Source organism: Aptenodytes patagonicus, chromosome 11 (genome assembly GCF_965638725.1).
Source record: "Aptenodytes patagonicus chromosome 11, bAptPat1.pri.cur, whole genome shotgun sequence".
NCBI lineage: Eukaryota > Metazoa > Chordata > Aves > Sphenisciformes > Spheniscidae > Aptenodytes > Aptenodytes patagonicus.
In genome coordinates, this window is record NC_134959.1 from 2,673,727 (window position 1) to 2,689,316 (window position 15,590).

The 15,590-nt window shown below is 53.9% G+C and overlaps 1 protein-coding gene across 1 annotated transcript in view; it reads right to left on the reverse strand.

Moving 5' to 3' along the window:
- Positions 1-15,590, reverse strand: part of JPH3 (junctophilin 3) — a 59,076-nt gene that overhangs the window by 17,163 nt on the left and 26,323 nt on the right. Inside the window, exon 4 of the mRNA XM_076348966.1 lies at positions 2,375-2,499. Within this exon, the coding sequence (XP_076205081.1) occupies positions 2,375-2,499 (125 nt within the window). The remainder of the gene's footprint in view (positions 1-2,374; positions 2,500-15,590) is intronic.

Below are 15,590 nucleotides of genomic sequence, written 5' to 3' on the forward strand. Positions count from 1 at the left end.
GAGCGGTGCTGAGCTCCTGCCTCTGCCACTGACATGCTGCCGTCACCTTGGGGGAGTCACTTCACCAGCACCGTCCAGCCCATCAGCTGACCCCGCTGGCAGCCATGGCCAGGGGCGTCCGGCAGAGCCAGGAACCGGGGAGGCACAACCGCAGTGAGCGTGATGGGGACGTGGAAGATCCCCCTGGCAGACAGAGATGGAAAACCACAGGGGAGAGGGTGGTGCAGGGTACTGAGCAGGGATATTTTTGGTTTTTCTGGTTAAAGGCCTTGTAGCACTGCTGTGGCGTGTCTGGGGTTGCTGGAGCCGGCGCCGTTGCCTGCCGCTCTTGAGTCCGTGTCTGTTCAAATAGGGGCTGCGCTGTGGGGATGCTCCGGGCCAGGATGCCTGCGGGGCCGATGCTGAGGTGGGCATGAAAACCCCTGTGATGCTGTGAAGGTGGGTGGGACGCAGCACCCACAACACTGTGCAAAGTGGGCACATGGAGCACCCACAGCGCTGTGCAAGGGGGGGGCACATAGAGCACCCGTGACACTATGCAAGGTGGGCACGTACAGCCCGTGCAACGCCATGCAGCATGGCGGCAGCTCGCCCTGCCCGTGCTGCAGCTCCTCCCAGCCAGCCGCCCCCCCGGGCCGTTTGCAGCCTGAGGTTACGGGGTCTGTGGGGTGGCACGGCTGCTCGCAGCTATTATCTGCCTGACTTGGTCCGCGGGCGCTCCCAGGTTTCCCGACACATCTTGGATGGTGTGTTTGTTTTTTAATGTGCTCTAAGTGGAAACTCCTTCCCTCCCCCTTCACTCACACACAACCCACCCAGACGTGAGCACCAGAAACACAAGCCCCAACACAAGTCAAGCACCATGTCCCCGTCTAGAAGCTAGTAAAAAATGTATTACCTAAAAATATCTTTTCAAGAGGTGATTTAAAACAGCAAAGTCTCTTGGCAAGAGGAAATGGAGATGAGGAATATCTCAGGGCTGAAGAAGCCCTTGGGACCACGCAGCCCTGCGAAAAAGCTCAGCTCTCCGATATACAAATTGGACCTCTGCAGGATGAGAAATGCTATGGGGTGTTTGAACAGGGCTGTGCCTTCTTCCAGCGAGCAGAGAGCTGCAGGGGGCTCAGCTGCAAGGGGCTCTGCATCCCCTACCCCTCCTGAAATTCCCATCCGCACGTGGTCGTGTCTCGGATGGGGGTTTGCTACGCACACCACCCCAGCTCAGGCCGGCTCATGGCCGGAGCCAGACCTCAAACCCCGTCTGGCTCATTGCTGCTGAGCTGTGGGATGCCCCCAGCCGCCCCCGCAGCCTCTGCGCCACAGTTAAGTGAGGACTCGTGCATGGGCTGGCTGGTCCAAAAGATGCAATGATCCCTCTTCCCCGGCCTCAGGGAACGGCACCGCCGACATGAGTCACCAGCACCAGCCCCTGGAGCAATTAAGCCGAATGAGTAATCTTCAGTTAGAGAGCTGGAAGGGGGAGAAAATAATGATAGACGCCTCCTAAAGAGAGTTCGGTGCAGGAAAACTTTTGAATAAAACCATTCACATATATTAATTACTATGTTAATTATTGCTGTGGGGACTTGGAGCTTTCTGCTCCCACTCGCAGCAGCCCCTCTCGCTCCCGGATAGGCGCAGCCTTCGCGGGGCGAATCCTCCCTGTGCGCCTGCCGGTTGCAGACCCCTGCCCGACCGCAGCTTCGCTTCGGCTTCCTCCTCCCTGAGCCTTTGCTGAGCCCGAGCCTCTTATCAACAAGCAAAAATATGGACAAACCAGGAAGAAATGTCAAAGATGATGGAGGGAAGGAAGAGCCACCAGGCAAACCTCAAACGTGCATTTCTCTGCCACCTTTGTGCACACACGCAACTGGTTTGCACATCCAAGTGAAGGATTAGGTACCAACGCATGCTGCCCCAGCTCTGCAAGCCCAAGCGTTCAAAAGAAATCATGAACGAGGCTCTAAAAGCCATGGAGGTAAAATCAGTGACCACTTCTGGGATCATTTCTGTTTGCATTTTGCTTTGGGAGCTCTTGTTGTTTTTTTTCTGTGAAACCATCAAGGACTGCGAATTAAAAAAAATGGGGGTGTTTTGGTGTGAAAAGAGGAGCTCCCTGTAATGACAGGACTGCACAGGGTGGAAGTGTTGAATATTGAAAGCCTTGTGCTAAATCCTCCGAAAGCTGGTGTTACAGGGTGGTTTCCCACCCCAAGGGTCCCGGTGAGGACCGGGAGCTGCGGGCAGAGACTGAGCCTTTGAGCAGGGCTCATTTTTGGGGGTTCTGGGTCTCTGCGGGGCCAAGCGGGGCAGAGAGCGGCACGGGGCGAAAGTCGTGTCCGTGGGGCCGGCTGGCGCGGCGGCACGCACTGACCGTTTTCCCTGTGCTGGAAGGAAGGCGAAAACTCTTTGGCAGTGATCCTGGCGATCCGCGCTTCCTCCTGAGCTTTCTGCGCCGCCGTCACAGCCGCCTCCGCCTTGGCCCTGGAGTGAGAGGTCCTGCAAGGCAACCAGAGAGACAAGGACCGCGTTAGGCAGCTTCCTTCTGCAGACCAAGGCACGGAGAAACCCAAATTGCCCCCACGAAACCCCTTTGGCCACGATGGAGGAGCCACTGCCGGGAGCTGGGGCTCGTTGGGGAATGGGTGATGTGACATTGATAACATGTTCATGAACTGCTTCTCAGTCTGCAAATTGCCCAGGCGATTTGGAAATAGGGATGAGATGCTTTGTTCCCCCGGGGATACATCACCCCGAAGCAGGCTGGTCCCCTCCATCACGCAGCCCTCTGCAGGGGACCCCAGCCCGGCAGGCAGCTGCAGCAATCTCTGCATGCATCTCCCGGGAGCCTCTGGGGCTGAAGGCCTGAATTTGAAGCCGGTGGGTTTTTTTTAAACCAAAAACATTTGCTTTTGGATGAAAAAGTGAAGATTTCCACCCCCGCCACCACACGTTTTGTGTAAAACGCTGGATGTAAATACAAGCGCGGTTTGTCACCAAGAGCAGAGGTAGGAGCGGGGGCTTGCCATCGGTACTGCCTCTACCACCCCTCAGCACGTCTTTATCAGGGCATTTTTTTTTCACTCTGGATGAGTGACCGTCCCCTGCACTCACCCATTACCGGCGGTTCCCCAGACACTCATGTTTGGTATTTCATCCCATCGCTCAGGATTTACACCCTCTCACACAGCCCCTCTGCAGTGTTCCTGTCAGCATCCTTCGGAGGCTGGTTTGCCCCTTCCCCTTAGCTGAGCTATCGAGGCACTTTAAAAAAAAAAAGCCTGTTCCTACCCACCCTGGTGCAGGCAGCATTATAAATAGCTCAGCTGATTTCTTTTCCCTCCAAAATCAGACCCTCCATCTCCTTTAATCATTTTTTTTTCTGCCGCTCTCTGAATTCCCTCTAATTTTTCGACATCTGCTCGGAGAGGAGTGCCATTTCTGACAGGCTCCTATAAATGGAAAATAGGGCTAGTAATGTGCCTGGCGTTGCATCGTGCAGCACAAGCCGGGGATACAAAACCGGGTGTGTGTGCGTCTGTGTGCTGTCACCTCCTTGAGCTGGGGCGAGACGCCTGGTCCCCGCTCCCGGAGCCGACCTGTCACTTGTTTTCAAGTGCTGACAAGTTGTCTTTGCTCTAATAACTGCTTTATTTATATAAATTGGCTGCTTTGGAGTAGCCGAGGGAGCAGATACGACGCGTTCTCCCGGAGCTATCGAAGGTGGTGGAGGGGCTGCAGCGGTGCTGCTGCAGGTCCCCCATGACCTATGCAACCAAAAACTGGTTTTAAATGGTTTTTTACCCACCCTGGATCCAGCGCTTACTCTGCTCCACACTCCTGCAGGGTTGGAAGAGTGGACAAGCATGTTACAGCCCCATCCCCTGGCAGTTATCCCAGCTCGGCTCTTTTAGGAGGAGCAGGGATGCTCTGAGCAGGAGCTACAGCAAACTGCTGGGAGAGGAGGTGCAAACCGCTCCTGTTTTTGGCGCAAACGTGGTCGGTGGGAAAGGCTGAGGCATCAGACCCGCCAATTAAACCACCCCAGTGCCAAGAACGCTGCCACCTGAGGCTTAAAATTAAGATGCTGACTCTTTGAGGTTGTTAAAACGGCTGGCATCTTCCACAGGAGCTTCTCAGTGGTCTGGACGTCGGCTCCTGAAGATCCTCCATCCGTTTATCCCTCCGCCATCTCCTTGAACTGGAAACTGTTCAGGGAAGGGACTGTCCCTCCCATACTGCAGCACATTTATACAGCAGGCTGCCGGTCCCCGCTGGCCTGATACAAAGGATTAATAACGTCTGATAGTGTCTGGACCAAACTCAGCAGGCAGGATTACACGCTGCCTCCCTAAACTCCTCCCCGGAGATGCAACTGGAGGCAGTTATCTGTCACTTCTTGCCAGGGAAGGAGGCTGGAAGCGCTGAAAAGCAGCTTGTGCCACTTCCAAGGGTCCTGGGGACACACGAAGGTGTCTGCAGAGCGGGAGGTTACGCTCGAAGAGCATACCTGGAGCCACCACCCAAGCCACGCTCCCTTCTCCAGCATTCATCACCTCCCCTTTTTTCACCAAAATGGGTCAAAATCACCATCCCTGGGGGATGGATGGATTTCCATCCCTGGAAAACTCGCTCCAGCGACTTCTAGACTAGTCCATCCCTGTGGACTCCAGGATCAGCCCAGGAAGAGCAGCAACTTGGGGCTTTGGCCCAGAAAGAGTTAAAAATCAATCCCATTAATTAAGCCATCTCCTATCTAAAATATATTCAATACCCACAAAGCGGATATAACATCGAGCACTACGCAGAGGCGCAGGCAGGCTTAATTGTTTGTAATGCTCTCTAAGATGCTTGGAGGAGAGGCGTCGTCGGAGTGAAAAGCAGAATTATGGTGATCTATACGTTGCATAATAATAAAATACATAAGTATTCCCAAATAAATGCAAGTAATCCAGTTAGTGTTCGCATGACTTTGTCACATACTAAATTTAACAGCTGTCTCCTTTATACATGCCTGCTGCTCGTAGCGTGCGCTAAATCTTAATTCCCCAGTTAATTGCTTGAGTTTATTTCCTTGTAAAGTGGGTCTTTCTCCACGACAAATAGACGGGGCCCGATCTAATCACTCCTCTCCTCCTGCCGTAAGCGCTGCCATAAATCTTTCCCAGACAGAGACACCATCCTGGAAACCACAGTCAAAATAAGGCTGGATCCTTCCCTACGGATTCATCACAGCTGGAGGAGGAGGCTGGGGATGATCACAGGCGGGAGGAATTAAACAGATCCTCTCGCATCGCTCCTTCGTTACCTCCCATGGTGTCCTCCATCCCGTAACGAGCCCACCGGACAAAGGCTGTTGTCTGCAAGAGCATGGTACCCCTCTCGTCTTGTCTGAGCTGATTAAAAGTTGCACATCAGCTCGAAGGTGCTCGTCTGGGTTTCTTCTGCCATCAATGGACGAGCAGGGGAGAAGGAGCGACGCATCCCGGGGTGATGGAGGTGGCCGGAGCTCTCTGAACACCAGCACACGCAAGCGCAGAGGGACTTTTGAGGATGGTTACAACCTCTAAATCTCATTTTAGTGCACTTGGCCATCCAAGCTGAACTGGGGGAGGGTGTTTCGGCAAGGATGGGGCTGGGAAGAGCCAGAGGGGTGATGGTGGGGGGTGGTATAAACCAGCTCTCGAGAACCCAAGGGTCCGGTTTGGGTTGGGGCAGGGAGTCCATGCTGGGACAGGCTTGGGATATTTTATTTATTAATTTTTTGCCCAGCTGACTCACTCTTCTCGGAGGATGACCAGGCAAGTGGTCAAACTGGCAAGAAGAGCTGGCAGGAGGCAGGGAAAAATTGCAACCAAACAGATTTCTGTAAATCTTTGCAGATCTCTTGTGATTTGGCCAGGCCTGACAGGAGAAGAGATAATACCTGTCAGTGGTTCGTAATGCCAAGTTTATCAGCTCCGGCTAATCTATAAGCTGGAATTAACTGATTTGAAAGGAAGAACTTGGCTTTTTAGGAATGCCAACAGAGACTCTGGCCTGGCTTTGCATGTGTGAGGAGCTTCTGCTGCAAATCCGATGCTCAGGGCCGGTTTAGCCAAAAAGGGGTGAACTCTCAGCAAAATCTGTGGCACCTGATGGTCTCAGGAAGAAACGAAGCAAAATTAAAACCAGGCAAGGCTTGAGTGGTGTCTAGGTTAATGGACCGCTTTGGCAGGAGAACAAGTGGGACAAACTGCTTAAAAATTAGGCTGGAAATTAGAGCAAGTTTACATACCACCAGAAATATTTCTGAATGGAGACGGGTCTGTTCGGGAGCCATAAGCACGATGCCTGTAATTGCAGGGATGGCACCCGATGCCACAAGAAACCCGTTTCATTTCTGAGTCCTTCACCTTCATCCAACTTTCTCTGAGCGCAGCGGTAGTGCAAAGGGTGAGCTGGAACCAGATGAGGGACTCACCATCCTTGTTCCCGTTTTCTCTTGCATTCCCATATGAGAAACAGCCTCTTCTTCGATAAAAATAGGTAACAGACTCTTTGAGCAAAAGTATGTCTGGGGCCCAAGGAAGCTGTGTGCTAGACGCAGGGGGAAATCTGCATTATTTGTGGTTTCAATGCGAAAAAGCATCATATGGGCAAGATTTCTGGAAAAGAAGGTCTGTTTCCCAAAATTCACATGGCAGCTCCTGCTGGGGGGTTTCCGTTCTTTTGCAAGCAAACTCCTTGCTTCTCTGACGTCCCCGTGAACTCAAAGCTCGGCCGAGGGATCCCTTGCTCAGTGGGATTTAGGCTTGACAGGGAAGTACAAAAATGCTGCTTTATTGCTCGTGTTTGTTGGGATCCTGCTGCAGGGATGGAAATGGCCAGCCCTCCTCCATCCCATGCCGAGAGCTGATGGAAACCTCTCCTTGACAGGAGCACACATGAGATTGCAAGAAGCCCTAAACCATTTGCTCTGTACTGAGCTGATTTCAACAGGACTATTAGGGTTTAATCTTTTCTACCTTGTTTGTATACCTACAAATCAACCCTCTCGCAAGGGAGCTCAAAAAATCAAGCTCCTGGTAACTACAAAGGAGTTGTAGTCTTCTCCCCCTTGTTTTGCATTTGCTTAGCTCAGATGGACAGACTGATCTAACTGTCCAGAGCTTAGAAATGAAGTAAGAAAGCTGAGATCAAAAGGAAATTATTAAAACTGTTATTAAAGCCTTCTTCCGTGCAGCTTTTTTAACTCCTCCTACCGTATAAAAGGAGAAAACCCTGCGGTCCGTATTTTCACGGAAAACATGCAAACCCGCCACGTGCCATCCTCACTGAAGGCTTCACTTCAGCAGACGAGCGCTGCTGGCTCGCAGGCACGCACAAGTGGCGAGGATGGAGTTAACCAGGCAGTGAGCTCATCCCGGGACATAATGAACAGCCTCAAGTTTTCCTAAGGGGCCAGGCTGGCTCCATTGGATTCGCTTTGTCTCTCAGGTCAATATGTAATCAGGCAGCTTTCTGGGTTTTTTTAAATGCATCTTTATCTTCCTATAGGAGGAATGTTTTCTCTCTCCATTACAGAGGTTCATGTATTTTTCAAATGGCAAAATTCAATTAAAACATACACTAGCTGCAAGAAAATACTTCAGGGAAAATTCAGAGAGAGCATTTGCAGGGCATTTAAGACTTTGGTGCTTTGCTCTCCCCTCTGACCGCAGCGGTGGCTGCAGCCGGGCTGGCTCAAGGGCGCACAGGGAAGCGTCGGGATGCACTTTGTCCTGGGAAGGGATGGCTGGACGAGGCGAGGAAAAGGAGCTTTTCAGTCCAGCCACCCCACGTGCAAAAACCAGGCTTGCATGAGCACGAGTCCCTCAACTGTGTTGACTCAACCAGGGGTTATTTTACGCTCCCACCAGCACAGCGGAGAGCAGGATCCAGCCCTAATTGCATCAAGCCGAGACACACCAAGAAACACAAAGCAAAAGTCCCCAAGTGATCGATGCCGGTAACTGAACCCTAGAGCCGAAGGGCGAGGGGGAGCACTGATGCAACCCTCTCCCAAGGCTATCCGATCGCTCCGCACCCCGCAGCGAAGCAGAGGCATTTCCAGCTCCAGACCCTGCCGGCGTGGGATCGATAGCTGCAACCAGCACCGGGGAGGGATGGGGAGGCGGAAAGAGGCTCTGCCTGCTCAGGGCAGTATCTCAAACCCTGCCTGCAAGGAGGGGAGGCTTGGCTGGTCTTCATGCTCTCCTAGATGGGACAAATTGGGACTGAATTATTAATAGCCGCTGCAGACTGTCTGGCTTCTACCTCCGCGGGAGCATCTCTGATTTAGGGCAGAGCTGGGGAGAGCTGCAGCGCCCGTCCTGCCTCCCTTTGCCCCTGGCACGGGCTTCGGCTCGGCAGCCTTCATCAGGCACAGCATCCCGCATCCAGCACCCCTCTAGCCCCAAAAGTGTGGTGCGATAACCTGACTGCAAGGGCCGGGGTAGGTGCGACCCAGGGCCAGGCTCTGTCTAGACATTTCCTTCAGGGAGTGGGGAGATGGCAGCAATTAACAACCTGTTTGTTATTTTCCCGATCTGGCATTTATTGCCCTGATAAAACCCACTCTTAATTCCAGCTTGACTTTTCACAGTTCTCCTGGCTTGGTTGTTACTGCACTAGGCTCGCCTTCAGTGATTTGTGAAGGCAGTAATACAGTACCGGTACTCAGGGGGTGGAATATTAGACACACCAATTAGCTATCTGTGCATAAATTCCCATTTACCTGCTTATCGCAAGCATACTTGCCTTGCCCGCTTCCTCCGTCTGCTTTTTCTTCCACCCCCCCATCGCTGGAATTCTTAATCAAGAGAAAAAAGCAGCTAATGTGACCTCTGACATGACGTAATGCAGCCAAAAACGTCTGCTCTGGCTCTTTGCAGCCAGACAGAAAGCAGGTGCTGTGCATAGCAAAGAGAAAGCCTGGCTTCCCCACACCCGCTGCCAGACTTTCTGGCTCCCGGATGGAGATTTTGGGGTGGGAGGATGGACCACCCCTGCCTGAACCCTGTGTACCGGCAGGGAGCAATGAGCACCGGGAGGAGGAGGAGGAAACCTCCCATCAGCGAGATGGCAAGAGGGAAGGGTTGGGGATGGCTGGGATGGCGCGGGGCAGAGGGGATAGTTATTGCAGGCTCTGAAAAAAATTGCTCTGAAAGTCACATTTTAAAAGACAAGTTCTGAATTTAAAAAAAAAAAAAAATAGTCAAACCCTCTAATCCCGAAAAAAAATACCTCCATGCGCTTGTTTGTTACTGCCCAAGAAAGCAAAATCCAGAGAAGCATGGAAAATGTTGTGGTCAAAAGCCCAAATCTGAGTTTCCCTGTGGTTTTACACTGGGAAATGTAACGCTACGGGGGGAAACCGTTCCCAAGCCAGCTGGGAGACCTCGCGGAGAGCAGGTGCCTGTGGCCCAGCTGGGGCAGGGAATGCATGAGGTCTCCGAAATTCATGGAAACGGGGATGGAGCCAGTTCCCATTTAGCTCGTTGCTCCAGGCACCTGTGCCAGATTCTTCTCTACCTTTATATTTTTGGAGCTTACAAATGGAGAGCGAATTCACCAAGGTGTCATTTGCCATTTTGCACTGAATTACCTTTTTTTTTAATCCGAGTAAGGGAAAAAAACATCCCAGGCTGTGTCCTTCTGTCCTGTACCTTGCCTTTAAGTAGACAAAATGAGTTTCGCTGGAGAACTGAATTCACAACACGTAACGGTGCAAAGTCATGGACGGTGACTTGGGGGACAGGGACGGGCCGCAATCAAACGGCACGTCCCCAAAATTCTGGGAGAAACATGGCCCAAACTGCAGCCCACAGCAGGCAGCGAGTTGCATCGTGACCGTCTCGGCTGCTTCCATCCCCGCGCATCCCCCGGGACCCTGAGCTGGGTCCTTCCCGGCGGAGAAGGATGAGAGCGGCCGAAGGGCCGTAACGCCACGATCCTCTCCCGCTTGCCTTATTGCCATCATCCCAGATCGGTCATGGGGCTGCTCGGAGTTGTTTATTTTATCCCTGCTGTTGCTAAACAAAAAATGCCAGCCCCGGCACAAGAAAATCAAACTCCATCGACTTCAGAGGGCTGGGCCAGGTGGAGCTGGTACCCAAAGGCACATCTGCCCCCGTTAGACAGGATGCTGCCAGCATCTCTCTCTGGCCAAGGGACACGCAGAAGAAGCAGAGCCAGGCGGACCCGTGCATTTCCCTCCCAGTGGATTTCCTTCCTTTTAATTTTTTGCCCCCCGGCAAGGGCAAAGCTGATGGGTCTTTCGCACCGGAGATGATGCGCAAGCTGCCCTGAGATGTCATTTACAGCTCGCAAGATAATTAACATCTGGAGAGGGAGTCTCATCTCCTGCCATCTGTCACCTGTAATGAAGCTACGGAGGATGCAGGTGAGCAACGCGGCCAGGCAGTACCCGCCGTCCCGGTGCTTCAGTGCCTGCCAGCCCAGACCCGCGCACAGGAGCTGGGCTTTGCCGAGGAAGAAGGAGACAGCTTTGATGCCGTCGTCCCCACCGCTGCCCCAGCCTGACCGACCAAAGGAGGCAGGTTTGGCCTTGCTCCAGACCTGGCACTTTGCTGGCTCCAACATGGCAGCGATGGGCAGCAGTGCTCGGCTGGGGCCCAGCCGAGCTCGGGGCAGTCCCCTCTCCCAAATCAGACACGGAGGCAGCAAGAGCAAACTCCAGCTCCGGGGATGGAGTCTCCCTTTTTCTTATAAACTGGGGAAGGCATGAGATAATTGCAGTGATGCTGGGAGCGTCATTATCTCCCAGAAAGCGATGGGTGGTGATGCAAAACCTGCAGGAACCCGCTCGGAGCAGGGTTTGGGAAGAGTTAGCTTCAAGGAAGGGAAAGGAGTGAGCAGGGGGGATGCTGCCTGCTCTCCAGCTATCATGGTTTGGATGGGGCAGGTTTCCATGATTTTACTGGATAATTATCATGTACATCATGGAAAAGGCAACTGCCCATTTGGATAGCACGAGGGGAAATGGGAAACACTGACGTCCCCCTCTTCATCCCCTGCTCTCGCAGAGTGCCAGCAGACAGGCCTCCATGCACACGTCCCAAAGGCACAACCACGCCGCAAACGCGCCTCTAACCCTGTGCAAAAATAGCGCATTACAAACGATCCTGCCACATTCAGGCAGGAGGCAAAACAGGTTGGAAGAAATCACTAACAACCCTCGGAAAGGAAAAAATAAAGAGGAAGAAAAAGCCCAAGAAAAAGCAAGCGAAGGCACAAAATCTCCAGGGAACCTGGGCAGCGCTGGATCATCCACACACTGCAGATCTATACTGTCTGTATTAAATGCAAAAAGAGAACAGCAGAAAAGCCCTACATCAATGCCGCATTCGGGTGGAGATTTTTAAATGCACAACAGGCCAAGTTATAGCTCCCCAAGCAGCCATAACTCAGCCTGCTTGGACATGTGTAGCGTTGAGTTTGGCTGTACATGCTGCTGACTGTAATGACTTCAGGCTGGATCCTGCATTCCGGTTGCATTGCCCTGTCTCCGGGCAAGGCTGGTTCCAAAGGCGGCTCTGCCAAAACCCTCGCGAGCCTGTCCCTGTGCGTAGCGGCTGCTCGTTACGCCAGGGAGACGCCAGTTTTTTGATGGGAGGCTTGACCATGGTGGGTCTGGATAGCTGGCTTGGTGTAACTTTACCCAGCCTCCTGGATTTATTGAGCAGAGGAGGGTAGAGACGTGGTCGGGCCGTGATCACCCCCAGTCCAGCTACAAATTTGGAGCAACCTTTGCAGGATGGATGAAGGCTGTTAGAAAAAGCCTGGCTCGCTGTGACCTGGAGGATACCAGGTGCCTCCTCCTGCCATGACCTGCCCCAGGCTGCAGGTCAAAAGGTGGAGGATTTGGTGGACCATCAGCATCCCACCCTGGCCTCCATCATCAAAAGGCTCCCCAAAACAGCTCGTTCCTCCCCGCTTTTCACACTGACCTTCTCGGTTGGCTGATGCCACGCACGGGATGAAGAGTGGGATGAAAACCTCAATGCCAAAGGTGCAAAATGCAGCACAGAGAGAGAAACTCAACCAGGCCATGGGCGAAGGGAGCCGAGGGAGCCTCTTGCCTGCCTCTAGGGAAGCCCTCAAATCCCTTTGAGGAGCCATCGGCACAGTCCAACCCTTTGGGAAGCATTAGGGGCTTTTCCCTACAGCCAAGGAAAAAGTGCTCAGAATAAAAGAATTTGGGGAGTTCAAGCAAAAAAACTCCAGGTGAGGGAGGCGATGACAAGCAAGCACAGCAGATCTGTCCATTTAATTTCAGTTTCATTTTGATGCCTAAAAAAGAACAAGTCAAACCAAATTCTGAAGCAAAACACAACAGAACCGCAAGGAAAAGTCTTTTTTCCTTTCCTGACACTTCACCCCGTTGGGGTTTTGGCTGAAATGCTCTGGCAGTTTCACAAGCTTTGGTCACCTCAAGCAAAACAGACATTTGGCAAACGAACTTTCCAGGCAATTTTTTTTTTTTTTTTTTTTTTTCCCTCTGCTGCTGGAGCCACAAAAGCCCGAAAGAGGCAGCAGAACGTTGAGCTCATGGTCCTCCTTTCCCCTGGTGATGGGCTCATGGGCAGGGACAATCCGTGACGTACCTCTGGCCATGCACCATCTTAACCAGCCAACACCCAACAGCAAACCTCCCGCCAATTCAGAGCAGACTGCAAAAAAACTTCATCCACAGTCAACGACAAACTTGTTTAACTGAACTTAGTATTTTAGTTCCAGCACAGCCTGGACTCAGGCCAAGACATGGAGCTGAAATGGCCTCAGGAGCGCTGACGGATGCCCTCCAGCTGTCGGAGGAGAGGTGGTTCATATCCAGCCTCGCCCTCTGGGACTCGTCCGCCACCTCCAGCCCTGCGGGATAGGAGAGAGGACTCTTTTCTGGGTGATGTGACAGGGTTCTAAGGGATGGGTTGAAACGGTCCGGTCCTCTGAGTGATGGAAAAATGCATTTCTACCACCGGGGCCCTAAGAGATGCTTGGAAAGCAAATATGTCCGTGTCTTGCTCCACGTGTCCTCCCAGCTCCACAGCTGGGAGGAGGCCGATTCCCCACCTGGAGCGAGATGCTGGAGGTGGGCACCGCTCCGTGCACCTCTTGCCACATTCGGCCTCGCCAGGATGGACCTAGTGATAATGGGGAAGCTTCTCGCTGCTGTAAGGGGCAACGGGCCCCAAAGCAGCTGGTTGGAGAGAGCCACGTGTGGGACACGGCAGCATCCTCTCCATCCCCCACTGCCACATCCAGCTCCCACGTCTGCACGCCAGGAACCCCCAGGAATGACAACAAAATGCCAGCCCAGAGCAAAAATGCTCCCGAAGGAAAGCGTGCCACGGACAGCATCCTCTTAACCCCGTTGCTTAACGCCATCCTGGAAGGTGCCAAGTGGGGACGAGGACCTTGCTTGGCTGTCCCCCAAACCCAGGGTACCCCCATCCCCCGGTGCAGACGAGCCCTGCGTGGTTTGGCTCAACATAGACCTGCACAGAAATCTCAGCTGGAAACGGTACCCACCAAATCGGCCCTACTAAAAGCAACATCAGATGCTAAAATGCTGCAGAAATATGTTCAGTGCCAGGCTGCTGTCACCGGTCTCTGCAGCTCCGGTCCCCGTGGGGAGGGATGGAGGGGACAGGAGTGTTTGGTGAAATTTCTTGTCGTTTTGAGAGCTGCCTGGGCTGGCCCAGCCCCGTGGGACATGTCGCCCAGCCCCCCGCATCCTCCGCAGCCCTCGTGGGTGCAGGCAGGAGGCAGAGGGGCTGGGGGTGCCTCCGGGGCTGTGCTCAGCCCTGGGCAGCCAGGCAGGGGTGAGCAGACCCCTCTGCGGTGCGAGTGCTGGCCGCAGCCCTGCCGACTGTGGGGGGAAAAAAAAAATAGATCATCCCGGTTGCCACAGCAACGAGCAGCTCCTGCCTGCCTCAAACTTTAGAGCCCACCCAGAAGGAGCCGCTTTCCTCATCCCCGCTGCCTGCATGGGTTTCTCCTCCCTGTCGCCTAGGGGTTTTTGAGCACCCAGGAGCCCAAAAGCCAGCCTGCACCCCCAAATATCCCACTTCTCATGACGCTTCTCAAGATGGGGGGCCGTGCATGAGCTGCTGGCTCTGCAGCGGGGTTTGCCCGCCCAGCCCCGCTGCCTGCCTGCACCCGGCTTTGATCCTCAGCTGGTGGGTGCTGCTCATCCCAGTGCACCCCAAGCATCCTGCGGGATCCCCTGGACGGGATGCTGCCGCTGGGGACCCGCTGGGACGGCGGGTGCCCTTTCTGGTCCCCAAACGCCGACGTGCCCCGAGGCCGGCAGACAGCCCCAGGTTTGCAGGTCTGCGCTGCCTGCAAGGCAAAGCCCATGAAAATTTCCACTTACGGAGCCAGCAGCACAACAGGGGAAGGGACTCAGAGCCTGGCTCTGCCAGGAGAGAATCTGGGCTTTTAATTATTTATGCTTCACCTCCACGCTATGGTGATGAGAGACAGATCAGACAGAGAGACACAGCCAGATAATGGAGAGAAGGCTGCAGCCTGTTTCCCCAGAGAGGCCATTTATGCAATTCAGGTGAGCCGGAGGGCTACCGGCCCCTGCCTGAGTCCCGCCCCACACCTCTCCTCTTGGAAAAGCACCTCATCCCTGGCTTTCATCTCTGCCATCGCTTTCCCGAAGGGTTTGTCCCCAGGTCCGAAGGACTGGGGAAGAGCTGCCACCTGCCTCGGCTGTTTGAAGCTCCCCAGGCATCTTGTCGTGTTGGTTGGGGACCGGCCATGGCCACCTGCCAGCGGGGTGGCTGTGGGACATCCACCGTGACCGCTGTGTCCAGCTTTGAGCCCACGAACCTATTTCTTCTCCGTAAGGGAGTCCAACCCCGAGGAACTGCTGCTCAGGGTTCAGAGGGGTGTCATCGAGCCATCGAGGCTCACGAGGACGATTCATGGTGGGGTGTCCACTGACCCAGCCTTGCTTGGCTTCGCCATCTCCAGCAGGTTTTGCTTTGAGGATGGATACCAGACGTGCTTTAACTGAGCAGAATGAATTCAGCAAAGCTATATGGCCTGGGCCCGTGCTCCCTTCTGCTGTCGAGGTCCACGAACAGGAGCCGGCACTGCCCGCATGGAGCCCACCCGGTTCCCATCGGGGTGCACCCAGCCTGTCTCCCGTGGGCTGCTCCTGATGCTGAACCGGGAAAACCATCAGTCCCCAAATAATGTGTCGTGTCCCTGGAGGGTGACGCAAAGGGATGGGACGGGGCAGATTCGGGCCGCGGTTGCAGCGAGGCTCTGCTGTCCCAGCTGGCAGCGAGCAGGCAGCAAAGGGCTGCTGCCCGCTGTTGAAAAGGGGCGGCGGAGGTGGGATAAAAGTGAAAAGAAGGTCTCGCCGGATGGCGGGCTGAGCACCGGGCATGGCCACGTTGCCGCCATGATGGGATTTTAGGGTGCTCAGCACCCTGAAGAATTGGGACCTTTCTTAGTCATAACTTTAAAGGGATAATCAGTCGGATCCATGGGTTAAATCCCCCTGGGATTTTCAGGGGGGAAAATCA